The 16553-nt window shown below is 50.8% G+C and overlaps 4 protein-coding genes across 4 annotated transcripts; 2 read left to right on the forward strand and 2 right to left on the reverse strand.

The window, feature by feature from the left end:
- Positions 1-993: 993 nt before the first annotated feature.
- Positions 994-3347, forward strand: BO86DRAFT_402197 (Hsp70 family protein; the record flags this gene model as incomplete). The annotated part of the gene is made up of 4 exons (XM_025673840.1): positions 994-1590; positions 1666-2598; positions 2651-3089; positions 3148-3347. The coding sequence occupies 4 exons, from the start codon at positions 994-996 to the stop codon at positions 3345-3347; spliced, it is 2169 nt and encodes a 722-aa protein (XP_025524903.1).
- Positions 3348-10332: 6985 nt separating this feature from the next.
- Positions 10333-12108, forward strand: BO86DRAFT_367445 (heme-dependent oxidative N-demethylase family protein). Its single transcript, XM_025670157.1, has 3 exons — positions 10333-11042; positions 11106-11228; positions 11302-12108. Exons 1-3 carry the CDS (start codon positions 10501-10503, stop codon positions 11690-11692), a joined length of 1056 nt encoding a protein of 351 aa, XP_025524904.1. The 5' UTR covers positions 10333-10500; the 3' UTR covers positions 11693-12108.
- A 123-nt stretch (positions 12109-12231) lies between these two features.
- Positions 12232-14000, reverse strand: BO86DRAFT_391299 (acyl-CoA thioesterase II). The gene is made up of 4 exons (XM_025672559.1): positions 13561-14000; positions 13056-13485; positions 12478-12995; positions 12232-12409 (listed from the first exon to the last, which is right to left on the reverse strand). The coding sequence occupies exons 1-4, from the start codon at positions 13660-13662 to the stop codon at positions 12362-12364; spliced, it is 1098 nt and encodes a 365-aa protein (XP_025524905.1). The 5' UTR covers positions 13663-14000; the 3' UTR covers positions 12232-12361.
- A 568-nt stretch (positions 14001-14568) lies between these two features.
- BO86DRAFT_421098 (uncharacterized protein) lies at positions 14569-15364 on the reverse strand (the record flags this gene model as incomplete). The annotated part of the gene is made up of 3 exons (XM_025675260.1): positions 14569-14959; positions 15010-15180; positions 15243-15364. The coding sequence occupies 3 exons, from the start codon at positions 15362-15364 to the stop codon at positions 14569-14571; spliced, it is 684 nt and encodes a 227-aa protein (XP_025524906.1).
- Positions 15365-16553: the final 1189 nt, after the last annotated feature.

Below are 16553 nucleotides of genomic sequence, written 5' to 3' on the forward strand. Positions count from 1 at the left end.
ATCAAAACAATTGAGGTTGCGGCCTGATCAAGGCCTTGATAGATGCGTAGTAAGATACTGTAATGCTGTAATGTATGGTATGGAACCCAGTTGAATGGACCAGACTTTGGATACCTTGTCTGCGAATGCAATGATATCAAAAGCATGAACTTGAAAGCATTATGGTCCTATGGTTCTTTCCTTTTTTTTTTTTTTTTTTTACTTTCATTCTATTCGATAGTGAGAAGTGCTCTGTACTGTATGTACTCAGTACTCTGTTTATCCACCAGATCGGTAGTCGGAAGCCGATCATTCCAGAGGGAATTCCAGGGCGCATTTCACTGTCTGGCAATCTGACAGTCTATCGATGACAAACCGGCTACAGCTCAGCTCCAGCTCCAGCTGCTGTCTGACTGACGGACTGACTGACTGACAACTCTTTTTCTGTTCTCTTCCTCTTGACCCAAGCCATCGATCATTAACAGAATTAGAACCATTCCACCGACTCAGCCCTGCTGTTTAGTGGATGTTGAACTTGTGGTTTCAAGTTGTTGTTGCCGTTGTTTGTTGTCCCCGCAATTTGATCCTCCCCACTCTCTCTCCCTCTCACTTTCTCCCTCCCTTTGATTATCCATCCCATCCCATCCTCACTCACTCACTCACTCACTCTATCGCGAGCACTGCCTCTTCCTTCTCCCTCGCTATTTGTTCCGCTCGTCTTACATCCTTTCCTTTCTTTCTCAAGCTCCATCTCTTTCTCTCGTCTACCACCTTCTCCTCCACCTTCCTACTCTTTTCTGTCTTCTGCTTCAGCACCGCCCCATTCTCCCAATTATCTGATTTTCCTTCTCTCCTCTCTTGGCCTCTTCTCTCGTGCTGCCGCTGCTGTTCCTCCCTCGCGTCCGCCTCTTGTCTCCCCCTCCCCGCCTCGTATCCCCTCCTCCGTCTTCTTCCTCCTTCTCTTTGTTCGTCCCCATCCGTTGCTTTTAACGGTTGTGCACAATCAAGGACCTGATGAGCTCACGCTTAAACTTCAAATCGTTCACCTTTGGGACGAAGCGCAACAAGAACAACTCAACCCCGCAACCTTCTCCCGTGTCGACGCTATCCAGCCAGGGAATCAGCACTGCGCCATCGACCAGCACGCTCGTCGCTCCTCCCTCTTCCACCTCGCCCAGCTCCCCACCCTCCGGTCACAGTTCCTCTACCACCAGTTTACCCATGAACAATCAAAATCAGTTGGGCCGCCCCCCGAGTTATACCTACAACACGGTGGGCCGGCCCACCAGCCCGCTGCCGCCTGGCCCTCACCACCCACCCTCCATCAACACCAGCCTGCAGTATTCGCAATCTCCTATGGGAGCGCCCCCCGGGTATGGACTACAGCAGCCCATGGCCCCGGGTATGACCCCCGGTCTTCATCAACCCCAATACTTGCGCAATCCCGCCGTCGAAGTCGAGGGCGCTGGCCGCAGCAAGGCCCAGCTGATCGTCGGCATCGACTTTGGGACAACCTTCTCTGGAGTCGCCTTCGCCTTTGCGACCAACAATGAAGCTCGGGAAGACATTATCACAGAGTGGCCTGGGGCCGGCACTCACACCAAACAGAAGGTGGGTCCAGATAATTTCCCCGCACCTTTTATGCAGGCCCCCCTAGATTGCTAACTCGATTTCCGGTACCTCCAGATCCCAACGGTGCTGTACTACGACCAATACCAGAAGGTGGTGGGATGGGGCCCGGATATTGCAGATGCGCTGGCCCCTACTGGTTACCCCAAGCAAGGGGTCCAGAAGGTCGAATGGTTCAAGCTCCAGCTCATGCTCTCCGGCAACACCTACATCGACCCCATTAACCTGCCGCCCTTGCCGCCGGGCAAGTCCGAGATCGATGTCGCCGCCGACTACCTTTTCAAGTTGCGACAGGCAATGCGGGCCCAGCTTCAGAAGACCCTTGGTGAAGTGTTCACGCGAGAAGAACGGAACATCCGATACTACCTGACCGTCCCGGCCATCTGGAACGATGCAGGGAAGGCAGCGACCCGGGCGGCAGCTCTTCAAGCTGGGTTTCTACGCGACGAGAACGACAACCGCCTCACTCTGATCTCGGAGCCGGAAGCAGCTGCGCTCTTCTGTGCTAAAACGGGCTTGTTGAACCTGAAAGTGGGCGACGCCATTCTGATCGTGGACTGCGGTGGTGGTACGGTCGATCTGATCGCGTATGAAGTCGAAGAAGAGTCACCCTTCAGTGTCGCAGAATGCACGGGTGGCTCGGGTGATTCCTGCGGTTCCACTGCTCTGAATCGGAATTTCAGCAACATCCTTAGGGCCAAGATCCGCAAGATGAAGCTGCCCGACGGCTCACGCACCGCCGGCAAGGTCTATGCCAAGTGTATCATGGACTTCGAGAATCGTATCAAGGCGGACTTCCGCAACAACGGCCAAAAATGGGCGGTAGACGTGGGGATTGAAGCCGACTTCCCTGATGCGGGCATTGAGGAAGGATACATGACGTTCACGAATGAAGAGATCTTACAGTGTTTTGAGCCGGTGGTCAACCGCATCCTCGAGTTGGTGCGCAATCAGATCATCGCGATTCAAGCGCAGAACCGATCGCTCCAGGTATGTCGATGGATCCTTAATGTGCAGTGTCCCAGGACTGACCTTGACCCAGAACGTCCTCGTGGTGGGTGGATTCGGTGCTTCGGAGTACCTCTTCCAGCAAATCAAGCTGCACGTACCGCCACAATATCAGACCAAGGTTGTTCGGCCTATGGATTCGGTTGCAGCGATTGTGAAGGGTGCCGTGACGGCCGGAATCACTGAGCGGGTGGTTACCCACCGTGTCGCTCGTCGGCACTATCTGATGGCAACGCTACAGCCATTCAAAGAAGGATATCACCCCGAACAATACCGAGTTCCCAGTCTTGACGGTCGCGATCGCTGCAAGTACACGCGGCAGATCTTCATGCAGAAGGGCGAGCGAGTCAAGATTGGCGAGCCGGTCAAGGTCAGCTTCTTCCGGCAGGTTGCTCCCGGCGCCACCCTCATGTACGAGGACATCTTGTATGCCTGTGACGAGGATGTGTGTCCGGAGTACACGAAGGACCCACGTAAGCTGCTCTTTCTCTCGACAACTACCCATCCAGCACTAACACAAATCCACTACAGGCATCAAGGAAGTCGTCACCCTCACATCGGACCTGTCCCGCAAGAACCTGGAAACCGACTTCGAGCGCATGGACACACCCCAGGGAACCTTTTACCGCGTTTACTTCGACATCTACTTGACCCTCGATGGTAGCGAATTCAGTGCGGAGCTAGTGTGCCAGGGTGAAGTAATGGGACGCTGCAGGGCCAAGTTCCGCTAGTTCCAAAAACACCTCGAGCAGAAAGGGGGAAATGGAAAGGATACAGATATGATGATACCCGGTAGAAGAAGGAAAGAAACTCGGACCCACGGGTTTCCCAACCATATGCGATATATAAATCTCATGACACACACACAATCACGCTGCACTGGGACGGCGTTTAATTTTCTTTCCTTGTTTTCCATTTGGCCCACTGACACTTACTTATCTTCCCTGATGGTTATCAACAGATTCACACCCGGGCACCACCCACCCAGTCTGGGATATACTGTTGGAATGGTTGTGCTATGCATGCTGGTTTATAACTCTTGATACCTTTTGATCTACCCATGCTCTGATGAAATGTGATTTGTGATTTGGTCACCATAGCCAAAATACTGGTTTGAGTTCTTGTTGTCGTAGTAGTAGTCTCGCCTTGATTTCTATTTTTCCCAGTAGCCCGCTGAGCCTCCCTGTTCAGCTGACACTGACAGGATGATGAGGACCTTCCCTTTCCACTTTCCACAGCTCCCTACCTCTCGATCGCGCTACCCTCGTCAGTAGTCAGTAGTCAGTAGTCAGTAGTCAAGAACCAACCGACCAAACAGCCAACCCCCAACACCCTCAAACCTCAGAATGAAAAGACAGAGGCAGAGAGATCACAACAAATGCAAGATCCACTTCCTGACCCCGTACTGAACAATCAATCTACCTACCACCTACCAGGCCCAAATAGCGTACGTGGGTAGTATATGTATGTATGTAGAAGGGAGAGGAAAAAGAAAGAACAACCGAAAGAAAAAAAAACAAAAAAAAAACAAGTTATCTAGCTAAGAAATGTATGAAGAGCAAGCACCAAAGAAAGGAAAAAAAGGTCGGCAAACTTTTTTTTACACTGTATAATCAATCCCCCCCTCCCCTCCTTCCTTCTTCTATAGTGGTGTATCAAAGGCAAGGTAGAAAAACTCCCCCAACCACCAAAAGACAGGAGAAACAGAACAGAAAAAGAACAGAAGAAGAGAAGAAGAGAAAAAATCATTAGAAAGAGAAAGAGAAAAGTGATTCATTCCCCCCTTCCAACGCCCCGGACCACTTTCCATCTAGACATACCAGCCATCTGCTCCATGAACAAGAGAGACAACACTTACACCAAGAGAAGCAACAACGGCTTTAAACAGGACACAAGGGCTCGAGGGGGAAAACTCGACCCTTGTTCAATAAGGCCGGACAGGAGGTAGGTCGGTTGGTAGTCTACTTGCCCGGCCTACCGGCCTACTTGCCTACTTGTCAAGTGCTGGTTACGTACGAGAGTGAGTGGTTGTTGAGAAATATATACTACCTATCGCTTTTTGCGCCTCCACCATGGAAAAGTCAAGGTATACAGGTACATACATCCAAAAACCAACCCAACCATGATCGTCCAACGGCGCCCCCTTCTTCCCCCACCCCACCCCCACCCCTCCCCTCTCCCTCGCCGCCCTTCTCTCCCCACCATCATCAACCATGGCGACAATCCATGCATGACATAGAAGGGAACACACACACACAAAAAGATCCGATCACGCGCCACATCTGGATAAGGGTGTTCAGCCTGGGCGGTGGAAAAGTGGGCTGGGGGGAAAAGGAGGGGTGGAGGGAGAAAGAAACGACAAAAGAAAAACAAAAAACAAAAAAAAAAAATATAAAAAAAAGAACAAGCTGCTGCACGGCTTAAAAAGGAACTAATGCGTGGCGTTGATTATCTTCGTTTTCCTTTTCTCCTTGGGGGTTTAACGTTAACATTTATTTGCCATCTCTTAGTTCGTATGTATCTACTATGGCATTGTTGTCTTGATTGCCGAGATGACTGACGTTATATACTAGTACTAACTTTTTCGCCTTGATTCTCTTCGCTTTTTGCCACGAGGGCTGTTTGCGTTTATCCTATACGAGGAAATGGTAAACGAAACCGGTTCGGCCTGCATCTACAAAGTCCTTTCTGTTTTACCCTGATTTTTGCCGTTCCGAATGATCCGAGGCACAGGAGAAGTAGGAGAGTATGAACACGGAATCGATCTTGAGTGGTTCTTTCTGCGGGCTTTTTCGGGTGCGAGATGGCGGTGCGCATCAGATCTTATTGGAGATGCATGTTTGCTTGACAACCTATCAGATTTTGCCTCGGATGGGGGTTCTCCGAGGAGGCAATCTACTGAGAACCGGGGGGCCTTGACGCCTGATCTGACGTGGTCTCTGTACCAGTATCCCCTTAGATGTAGAAGTTGTATCAACATACACAATCGGGAATTGGGCTTGGGTCGTGAAGCTGCCCTCGGAAATGGTGTGCTTGAACCACAGGGTATGTATGCCATGGTAGCCTGTGGCCCGTCCATGTCGATCATGAGTGTCCGATAGACGGGGATAGATTCTTAAGACTGAATGATAAGAGGTTGACCTTGTACCAGTCGTTCATCGTTTCATTAGAGCCTAACACTCGAGGGACATGCTGATCACAGACTCGTAGCCGAGCCGGCTCCCCTGGTATCTGCCCATTTCCTCGCTGGCAAGAATGCTCGTACAATTTGCTGAAGGATGACTGTGAGTTGCATACATTCATGACTTCTGGACGCAGTGGCGACAGTCTTAGAGGACGCTGGAGAAACAAGCCCGCTGCAAATCCTCCGTCATCCGTCATGGGCAAGGACAGAGAAGGACAAGCTGAGAGAACAGGGTTAGCGAGTAAGTCTGCAGGGCTCCAACGACCGTACGGATTCAAGCCTGAACTACCACCCCACGCCTACAGTAGGACCTTCCATTTGCGGTAAATACAACCGCATGATGTCTCGCTCTTGTCCGAGGCTTTCAGGTCGGACGACCTCGGGTCCCTTGAGTCGAAGCCAAACGAACGCAGTTACCTTGTCCGCTCGACTGCAAGTAAGAAGGAGGCGTACATCATCATTTCAGGTGTAGCTATACTCGTTAGGATTTGGCTCCCCCGGCTGTCCACGAGACCCTGCCTCGTTATAGTTCCCTGTCCTTGACGGTTTAAGGAAAGGCTTTTCATGCACGACTGTCAGTTTCTCGGAACAATGGTCAATCATTGCCGGCCGCCGTCAGATGTGTCTCAACCCAAGCACATGTATAATCCAAATCCACTTTGACCAAATCAACACGGACACTGGGTCATAACCCGCAATAACATGAGCTAGGGCCATCTTTTCAATCAGGAGAGGCTTGCGTAGGTCGACAAGCTGACAGGCAGGTCTAAGCCAGCCTCTCTTTCCCGGATGATTTCCGGCAACCCAGTCTTGCTCGCGATTGTGGCTCGAACAGAACAGAATCTCAGGCTTGCGGAGACAGTATCATTATCCGCGAGACCAATCGGTCATGCTGGAACTCAACAGCTAATGACTCTGGCATCATCGAGGCGTTCCTGTTCAATGACGAGATTCTGGTTATAGAAATAACACGCTCGCGACGGGCGCCGTCTGGGCCATGCCGAACACCTCGCTGTTCCCGGCATGATGCCTCTGACTTGTGTTGTGCGTCTCGATGCAGAGAGTGCGATGCTCCTGTTGCTAAATTGGTCATCACACCGTGGGCCGAGTGTAATCGATGGGGGGTTATAACAAGCTCTGCTAATTCAATGACAGGCCGATAAGATGCAACTCCTCGAGGGTCAGCAAAGTGTCAGGTCCACTCAACCCCAGATCGAGCATCGTGCATGATGGCAGGAAGCTAAGAAAGGCCTCCAATCTCAAAGACCCGGTATGCCTTCACAGCGCCGCTATTCGCGACCTGGCCCCGTTGTCGGTGGGCCCAAGTTGTATTCGGCTGAATCGAGCATTCGAACCAATAAGGATAGGATCATCTCGGCCGTACCAAGCGTGCGATGATAGCTGTGGTGATCCCAGCTAGGGAGACGTTGGTGGTAGGTAGAAGGAGAAAGGCCGAGAGCGCATCGTGAGAAACAAGTCTGGAGGGCGCAGGATCACATGATGACCTATCACCTGCGAAGCCCTCCATACCATGTCCATACCATGTCCATACCATGTCCATACCACGTCCTTGCCATGCCATGTCACATGCTGCCAGACTTCAGAACCAGGAAGACAGAAATCAGACAACGAAGAAAAGGAAGTGCGAGCCACAGCCAAGCTCGTCCATCGTCGGTTACGACCTCCATGGGGCTCCAAGCCTCCAAACCCTCTGGCTTTCTCCGCTTCTGTAGCGTTAATCTACCTCGCATCGGAGGGTGTCTGCAGCTATCAATTTTAGGATAAGAGCACAGGGGCGAGATTCAGCCATGGATGTGCATCCTTGCTCTTCCTACTATGATGTGCGGCGACATTAACTCCAGCCCATGGCTAGGATTGGCCATTGTACCTCTGCTGGTTTTAGACGCTGGGTCAACAACCAGCCCTGACACAAGTACGAACGAACTTCTCTGCGCGCCCATCCTCTTTTCCGTGAGGGAGTAGTAGTTACCCATTCCGGCACTATCTAGTATCATCACCATGCGGAGAATCGTGGAGAATCATTGCCTTGTATCGACTTAGCCAACCGTCCGTGCACTGGAAACCCATCCTCTTAGGGCCATTTGTGGCCCAGTCGAGTCCCACAGAGACTGGATCGCGGCTTCCTTTGAGGCCTCGAATGCTCTATCTCTCGCTCGGTCTGTAAGTGTGGAGTAAGAAGAGGAGACTACTTGGTCTGACGCAAGACTGGATTGAAGAGGGCGAGGTCAACACTATGGAGTAGTGCCGTTTGGCCCGCTGGGCTCGCAATCCTGGCCCACCCTTTGATTATCATAGATGAAGTGTAATTTCTTTTTCTCGCACCGCGTGCCGGCTTATCAGCTCGGAAGATAATGTCCTATCCACCTAGACCTTGAGATTCCTGGCTAGGCCCTTCAAAAGGCGATCGCGGTGATGCTGGAAAAGGGCCGATCCATGGTGATGAACCAATTGGGAGAGGTAGAACTCCACTCGAAGCACTAAAAACTCCTTGGTCCAAAGTCTGCCATGGCCAGTCTGACACGAAAGGCAATGGGTGCGATATCATAGGCGTCCTACCAGCCGTTGGTGTATCTCGGAGGATTTGACATCGTCGGTGGCGGGTGGAAACCAGAGGCAAGTGCTGTAAGCCTGGGAGGTGAGAGACACGAAACTGATCACTAGCCGGGAGTCGATGATGAGAGGATCTAAGGTTTGCCGAAAGGGTTTGGAAGGCAACGAGAAAAGAAAACAAGAAAAGAAAAATCGAGGTAAAATGAATTCTAAGTTCAAGGGAAAAAAAGCAATGAAAGACCAAAAATGGGCAAGAAAGGAAAGGCAGCGAGGAAATTATGTGAAGAGCAGAATCAGGGAATTAGGCAAAACAATGAAAAGGGGAAAAAAAGCGCATTCCTCCTTGAGACACCACCATCGGCAGCACCCTGAAAGGAGCAAACGTACCGGTTCGCTGCGAATAATTAATTCCTTGCTGACCTGCGGCAAGCGCGCTTTGCGCGACCTGAAGCGGTTGCAGCGCAAGACCCCAGATGGGAAGAGAGTGGAGAGCTTGTCTTAAGACGGTCCCGAAATCTGGGCTCATGCTGGAAAGGTGGATCGCCCGCTGAAATCTGGTAGCCTTCTTTCTTTCATTGTTCAGGTGAGCAACATGTTGTGGTTGCTGCTGCTGCTGCTGCTGCTCCTGGTGGTGTTGCTGCGGCCACTTTTATCGCTCAATGACTAGCATGTTACTCTTCTGCAATGTATGCAATGTATGTATATGCACATCGCGTCCAATCTCGCTAGTCGGTTCATGGTGTAGGGTCTGCATCCCGTGGAGAACGCAATAAAGGACTGGCTGTGACGGCTGGAGGGACTGCAAGGACACCTCATAGTACGTCAGAGTCGATTACATACTTTCTCTGAACGACTTAGCCTCGAGATAGTGTCACTGCCGCTCCGAACCCGTCTGACCAGTCGCAGCGTCCGAAATGCCCAGCAGGCCCGGCACGTCGATGAAGGCTGATGGAGACCTCCTGGGTGCCTTCAATCGGTCTCCAGCATGGCAGGCAGACCCCGTAGAATTTCATAGCCGCCTAATTGATGACCACCGTTCTCTTACGTTGGAGCTGATGACCCAGCCGATGCCGAGCTGATGCCGGCTCACGCAGGATCCCACGCGCTTTCTCTCGGCCCATCGCTCACTCCATCGCACAGGGGATGAACAATGTAGGATAATTTCTCATCAATCCGGTCTGGAGACATGCCTGCCCGGCTTTCATGCTAGAGTGCGCCATTTCTTTCTCATGCCCCTTCTGTCGTCGCGAAACCGACTTCTTCTCTCCTGCGTCCGCTCCGGGGAATAAAAGACGAATACCGCTGGGGCGGAACCGCAGGAACCTGTTAGACAGGGGAGGCAATGTGTCCTGAACTCGGATCGGGTTCAGCTCACGAGGTCTTTCCAATCGAGGCGCACAGACAAAAATACGCGTGGGCTCCGCCTGACGATTTTCCTCGGAAGGCGCAGAGGTACCGTCACAGCCATGACTATTCTTTTCACCAACCCCATGGTATGTGAGTAAGCGCATCAAGTTCGTGCCACATTCGCTCAGCTCGAGCGAGTAGATAATAGGTATTGGTACCGTCGCAAGTATACTGGAGGCTTAGTACATGCTCCGGCTGCGGATCTAGAGCGGAGACGGACCTGCGCATCGTTGGGTCCTACTAAGCCACTTAGAGTTCGCCTCTCGATGGGTCCTCCTCCCCGCGTTCACCAGAAGGCCCCAGTCAACTTTGATTTCGACAAAATGCTGGATAATCTGGTTGGATCATGTGCATGCTGTCAGGTCTTTTTCTTTTTTCGGGGCGGCGAATTGCGGCTTTTGCGGGGAAAGACAGAACGTATCAGAAACCGACCCAATGTACTGAATCCGGAATGTAGAAATCCCCTTGTTGATATCGTCTGACCTAATGATGATCCCGGACACTATAACCTGCCGTCATGAATATAATTGGGGCTATTACCCTCACCGGGGGAAGGGTTTCGCCATCGTTAGTGCGGCCCCGGTCTGGTTTGCATTGCGAAGGCTTTGATATATAAGAGTGGTCAAAGATCCTTTGCAAACCGGCCTCTAACCCTCCACCATCTTCCTTTCTGTGTCAGAGCCTATCTTACTCTTTTCCGTGCAAAGTATTCTCATCGGGCAATGAATACCTCTATATGCGTTGGAGTCGCGTTTGCGTTTCTTTTCCTTATCATTTCGAAATTCCGAAAGACCCTCTTGTCGAGATTGGTCTCCACACCGGGCAATGAGGTGAAATGCAGTGACCTCAAACCATACCCGGCTCAACCCATCAAAGGTCGAGAGAGGTACCGAGTGATGATGGACGTCCGGAGGTTAGACGTGGCAAACTGGCTCACTGTTGACAACAACTACATGGACGAGCATGTTGTTCGGGGTCAATTGCTGGAGAAGGAAAAGAGCAAAGTACTGCAATGCCTTCCAGAGTCATACGACGCGTGCATGGAAGCATTGGAGGAGGTGGTCGACTTCCTTTGTCAACGGTTTTCGACGGTGTTCGAACGAAAGAAGTCCGGTAACGAGTGGACCATCCATAACAAAATGACGGGTGAGACGTTTGTCTTTGGTGGAGAGAATAAGGAAATCGATCCGCTCGAGGTTGCCGTGAGGTTGACGATGGAGGATCTGAGCATCCTGATGAAGAACGAAGACGACGAGTACTACCTGTCAGTATACACCATAGCGACCCATGATCGCATACTCGGACAGTGACTGATGATTTCGGACAGAGCGGCCAGCGCAAGTCTATTCCCGGTGGGATGGACGGTGCAGGAACGTATCGGGTGGACGATTTCCAAACTTCACAATCCTGTGCCTCTGTGGCACCAGCAAGTCGCTAACTCTGTCAGCAAGTGAGTGGCCTCCTTCATAGCTTAGCCGCGATGAGTGAGGAGAGAAATGCGGTAATTAATTCCTTGCATTTAGATTTCTTGCTCGCCTGACTCCAGAGTCGCCGATGGAAAGATCCAATTATTTCGTCGAAGTGAAAAGACCCGACGAAGAACTGTTCGATATTCTCTACCGCCCGACTTCGTTGTCTGAAGACAATCCAGATCCATCCCCACAGGATATTGTGATTCGACGTGAGCGTCAGACATTTCGTCGATTACCTCGTACGGGGACGATTGTGTTCGGTGTCAAGACTTTCTTGACAACATTGGAGGAACTGCCAATGCAAGAGCTGCAGAATCTTGCGAAGGAGATCAAGAGTTGGCCCGAGTATGTGGGAGAATACAAGGGTCGGGAAATCTGGGGACCAAAAGCACTCGAGTTCTGCGAAAGGAAAACTCGGATGATGGAAAAGCAGGAGGTCTAATAAGAGGAAGGAGGAATGATGGCAGGCGCGGAAACAGCATTGGTGGTATTTTGCCTTTCACGCTTCGCATCCCTTCGTTGCATTTGGGCCAGCAAAATCGATGGAGAGGGCGGCTGTCTGACAATTACTTGCAAAAGTCATTGTCCTTAGCATTGCATCTGTACTTTTGAGCCTGTTTTGTTTTGTTTTGTTTTGTTTTGTCTTGTCTTGTCTTGATATCCGTTGTTGGGCTGGTTGTCTGTCTATCTGTCTGTCTGTCTGTCTGTCTGTCTGGTTGGCTGGTGGCTATTTGTTCTGTTCCTGGCGGTTCTACTCACTGGCATGGTAGAGATTGGGTGGTTTGTATGATTGATGACGGTTATAACACTGAACCATAATGATGATGATGAAGTATGAATGGAGAAAATTGACCTTGGATGATGTTCTCGAGCAACAGGTTGCGTTGATATTGAAGCATAATCAACAAATAAGGATTCAACATGTTATACGAAACATTACCGACGTGTGGATATGATTGAATTAGAACGAAGCCAGTGTAGAGAAGCAGACGGATAGACCAATGGATTGGAACATCTGTCGAGTATGCAATAATTACATAGAGAATATTGTATATTCAAATGACAGTTCTATAAGATGCAGGACGGGTATAATATGTAGGTGTCACATTTCTCAGATCTTAGACCGTGGCGGTTCATCCTGCTTGAGCCGTACGACACCCTAATCCTCTGCAGCATTAGCACTGACCCAAACCAAGTGGGGACTTCGAACACGTAGGACAATCATACCTCTTGCGTGCATGTGGCGATTAGAATTCCTTCTTTGGACCAGAACTTCTGAAGAACCAAGCCTCTTCCCTCGCCAGCCCACGGGCTTTCCATCTCGGAGAACATCCATTCGTCTGCCCGGAATGCCCAGGGATTGTGGAAGTAGATTGAGTGGTCAAGGCTTACCATCATGCCCACTTCCTTGTGCTCTTCGGGGCCCTGATTTGTAGCCTTGCTCAAAGCGCCCTCTAGGCGACGGCGAAGCTCCACAGTCTCTTCCTCTTTCAGCTCCTTCAGCGCACGTGCGATATCTTCATCATCCAGGTCTGACGGGTTCTTGAGAGCGTTGAGAAGCTTCTCGAGCTCGGCCGGCGAGGAAAAGCGTGGGATATCGTGGACTCTTGACACAGTGCCAATGAAGTAGCTGTCGGTAATGTATGCAAGGGCGGACAGGTGGGCACGGTGTCCTCCTGCATCGGATATCTTCCCTCGTGACCGGAAAAACCGTCTGACCTTTTTGTCTTCCGGGGCCAAGTGACCTACGACTTGTTAGTCCACGGCATCAAGGTAAGCCCATCAATACGCGTTTGAGTACTGACGATTTACAATCCCCGCTCTGTGTGATTCGAATGGCCCGCCGCCTGATTGTTGGAATGCCCGTTTGGCACCAGCTTCCGACTCCTCGGGTAGCGCGACGGACGGCATAGATGAGGCATGCTCAAGCTTTTTTCGACCGCCACTGTTGGCTTTGCTGAAACTTAATGTGGTGGTGAATATAGGTCGACCGCGCTGCCTAGCTTGCACCGTGCGGGTGATGAAACTTCGACCGTCGCGGACTCGCTCGACATGGTAGACGATGGGGATTTCCGAGTCGCCGGCCAAAACGAAATAGCAATGCATGCTGTGGACGGCAAAATCATCGGGGACAGTTCGCATCGCGGCGGCAAGAGATTGGGCGATGGCGGCACCGCCGTAAATGCCTCGTGCGCCCGGGGGATGCCAAAGGGGTCGGGTGTTTGTGAATACATCCTGGTTGGATCAGGCGGAATCAGAATTAGCCCCTCAGATTGAAGAAAGAAAGAGAGATCAGAATCAGCGTCATACTCTGCCCACGTCAACCACAGGGGTCAACTCTAAGACGTTCTCTATCGGCGCCTTCAAAGGGTCCAGCGGCGGGGGTTCGAACAGGGTTACGGATTTGGCCATGGTGGGCACACACAGTCCCTAACAAGCACAGAAAGTAGTATTGAGCGGTTGCAAGGTGCTGAGATAAGAAGGATGCTCTTCTAACTCGAAGCAGGGTTCAGGAGTCAAGACAATCTTTGGAGGGGAAGTTGGAGTCTTCACTTTCCAAGTCCCGCCTTGCTGTTCCGCGCGGTCTGTCCTAATCGGGTAATTGCCGAGGTTCCATTTTTGTGGATCGGATTATGAAATGATCTTCGTGGATGGAGTCGTTCGTTAAGTCATGGTTAATGCACATTGATCTGGTATAATGGAGCTGTCGAGACGAACTTTTTCAGTGTCAGCCTCGGCAAGACTTCGAAGTGCGACCGCCAGCGTGTCAGAAGACAGCTGTTGCACAGCCGCTCTCTCATGATTATAGATGCTGTGCTTACACATGCTCCATTCTGTGGTGGGTATGTCTGCCAGAGGCGTGGAAGACAGATTGTTCAAGTATGAAACTCAATGCACTTTCTGTCTACCTTGAGCGGCACCCATGACTGATATATTTTCAGACTCTACAAGATTAGGCACCTATCCCAACCCATTCCCTACACCAGCATGGCTTCTATGCCTAGGCCACGCTGAAAGTAGACCCAAAAGAATGAAATGGTAAGCGAAGTAGATTCGAAGACGCAGATGGCTCTGTGAGCCAGTGGCCCAGTGCCACAGCTATGTACTCTAGCTTCGCTATGTTTCAGATGATCTTAACAAGCGACGACTAGGCTGGATTGAAAATAGAAAATGGAGAAGGTACTACAAATGTTGATATAAGTGACTACGACACCAGTGAGCTTTCAGGTGCATCGACGAGTCACAAGTGCTGCTGTTTTGTGCAACTGTAATCACATAAAACACATATCTAACATCCTTAGGGAATCCGAGGGCATCTCATCGAAAATAATTTTCCTCCCGAGGAGGAGGTATGAAGGTATTCCAGCCCTTCCCCGGATTAACCAGCTCGGGAGTGTTGACTTGGAAGGTCTTTGGGTACACCTTGGAGCTTCGCTTCTTCTGAGAGTACTCTGGTTCCAACAGTCGCTGTAATTGCTGGCGCTGCATTTCTTCATCAGTCAAGTGCGGGCGATGACGATCACCCGCTCGAGATAAGCCGGGGATGTCCCACGCATAGGCCCATAAAGCTCCAAGGCCAGAAAGAAAGGCGAAGGCGCTGGGAAGGCCCAGGCTGACAATTTCCAGGTCGCCCAGAGGGAGCAGGTTTCGATAAATGACGTTGAGCAGGACGTTTAAGAGAGCGAGGAGGTTTGAACCCAGGCAAGGTCTAAAGAAGCATTAGCTGGATGGAACGGAAGATCGTCAAGGAGCACGTACAGGAACAGAGAATAAAGCAGGAAATGGTGGTCCTGAGACTGAAAGCAGACGACTGCGAGCGACAAAGAGTATGCAATGGCGATGAGAATGAAAGCTGCGATCGTCGTGGGTGTCTTATTCGCATGGGACTCGGCCTCGTCATCCCCGAATGCTAGAGGGAGAACTAGAAACCTTCACAAATAGACTCATCAGCACCTTGTTCTATGCGTTATTTGCGATGGACAAGGACACACCCCACAAGGAGCGCTTGCGACGAAAATGCCGCGGAGAATTTCCATAGTGAACTGACGAGCTGTCGCGGTATTTGTCGCTCCTGCGATGCTACAGACAATTCCTGAAGTCGAGGGGTAGACATCGCAGGTGACCCCCAGCTTACAGCTTCTGTGGGGTCCAAGGGAGCACTGACAGAAGCTGTCATCGGTGTGGTCTTGGGTGTACCTTAGACCAGAATGAGCGCGAGGAGCAATACGTAAGGGAGGCGATATTTGATCTAAAAACCGGCGGTCAACGAAGTAACCACGACGATACAGCGCGGAAAGTGCGATGCTTGATGCAGCTATCGAGGTAGAAAACGATGGCTGTGCAGCTGATGGACGGATTCGAGGCGCATGGCAGAAGGGGTAAGAAAAATAAGATGGCAGTTATAGAACGTGGTCACAGGGGTCGTGCATCATAATCTCTGGCATTCATTTGATCAAAACTTTGGGGCCGCGACTGATAGATTTCAGCGGGCGAATGGCGTGGAGTTGATGGCTGCATACTAGTTTAGTGCTGCTGCTATAGCTTCATTTATTTTGCGGTTGCTCAGGAGTATTCAATGTCGATCAGTCTTGTATAGCTCTCAACCCACGTGTGATACAGGCTGCCATTTTCCATATGCTTACTCCGCTTTCTTTCCCTCCCTCTCTCTCGCTCTCTCCCTTTGATGCATGTCTGAGGTCAAAATCCCTCATAAAACACTCAGGATGAGTAATGGGAGAACGGGAGGAATTGAAGTGGTGTGGGGGGGGGGGGGGGGGGGGAAAACGGCCGAAGGATTTTGCTCTGGCCCGAGCACTTTATCAGCAACAGTCGACAACAGCCTGTCGATTTATGTGGCCCCACTAGCTTGCAGAACATATCTTGATTCTTAAGGTCTGAATAGGAGGCAATTCTGTTTTTATTGATGGCTTATTTCAAGCCCTCGAGAACGCTTCTCCTCTTCCTCAGCTGTTTACATTTCGGGTTCTGCATTGGTCAGGCGTTTCATGATATGAGTAGTCTCCAGGAAGTCTACAATCATACTATGCGTCCCTAGTTGAGCTTGAGATTCTTTCGTTGTCTTGGCGGGCTTCGTATTGTCGGCAGCCTTGTATTGAGTACGTTAGCTCCGGCTGAATCCCGTTGACTTGGAGTATCACAACAAGCCCATGCAGCTGAAGCAAGCCGCACTTCTTGATTGTTCCAGTCTCTAGGCGCTATCGCATTTTTGAATCACGAAATCTCGACAAGTTCACCGAGTACTAGAGTATATATAGCTTTCAATGTATCTTTGGATGTTCAAC

Source organism: Aspergillus japonicus, assembly GCF_003184785.1.
Source record: "Aspergillus japonicus CBS 114.51 unplaced genomic scaffold BO86scaffold_50, whole genome shotgun sequence".
NCBI classification, from domain to species: Eukaryota; Fungi; Ascomycota; class Eurotiomycetes; order Eurotiales; family Aspergillaceae; genus Aspergillus; species Aspergillus japonicus.

Coding starts and splice junctions, on each gene's coding strand:
- BO86DRAFT_367445 (XM_025670157.1), top strand. CDS start 10,501: ATGAATACCTCTATATGCGTTGGAGTCGCGTTTGCGTTTCTTTTCCTT. Junction 11,043..11,105: donor GAAGACGACGAGTACTACCT/GTCAGTATACAC, acceptor GATTTCGGACAG/AGCGGCCAGCGCAAGTCTAT. Junction 11,229..11,301: donor GTCGCTAACTCTGTCAGCAA/GTGAGTGGCCTC, acceptor CCTTGCATTTAG/ATTTCTTGCTCGCCTGACTC.
- BO86DRAFT_391299 (XM_025672559.1), bottom strand. CDS start 13,662: ATGGCCAAATCCGTAACCCTGTTCGAACCCCCGCCGCTGGACCCTTTG. Junction 12,996..13,055: donor CAGAGCGGGGATTGTAAATC/GTCAGTACTCAA, acceptor AACAAGTCGTAG/GTCACTTGGCCCCGGAAGAC. Junction 12,410..12,477: donor TCGCCACATGCACGCAAGAG/GTATGATTGTCC, acceptor GCAGAGGATTAG/GGTGTCGTACGGCTCAAGCA.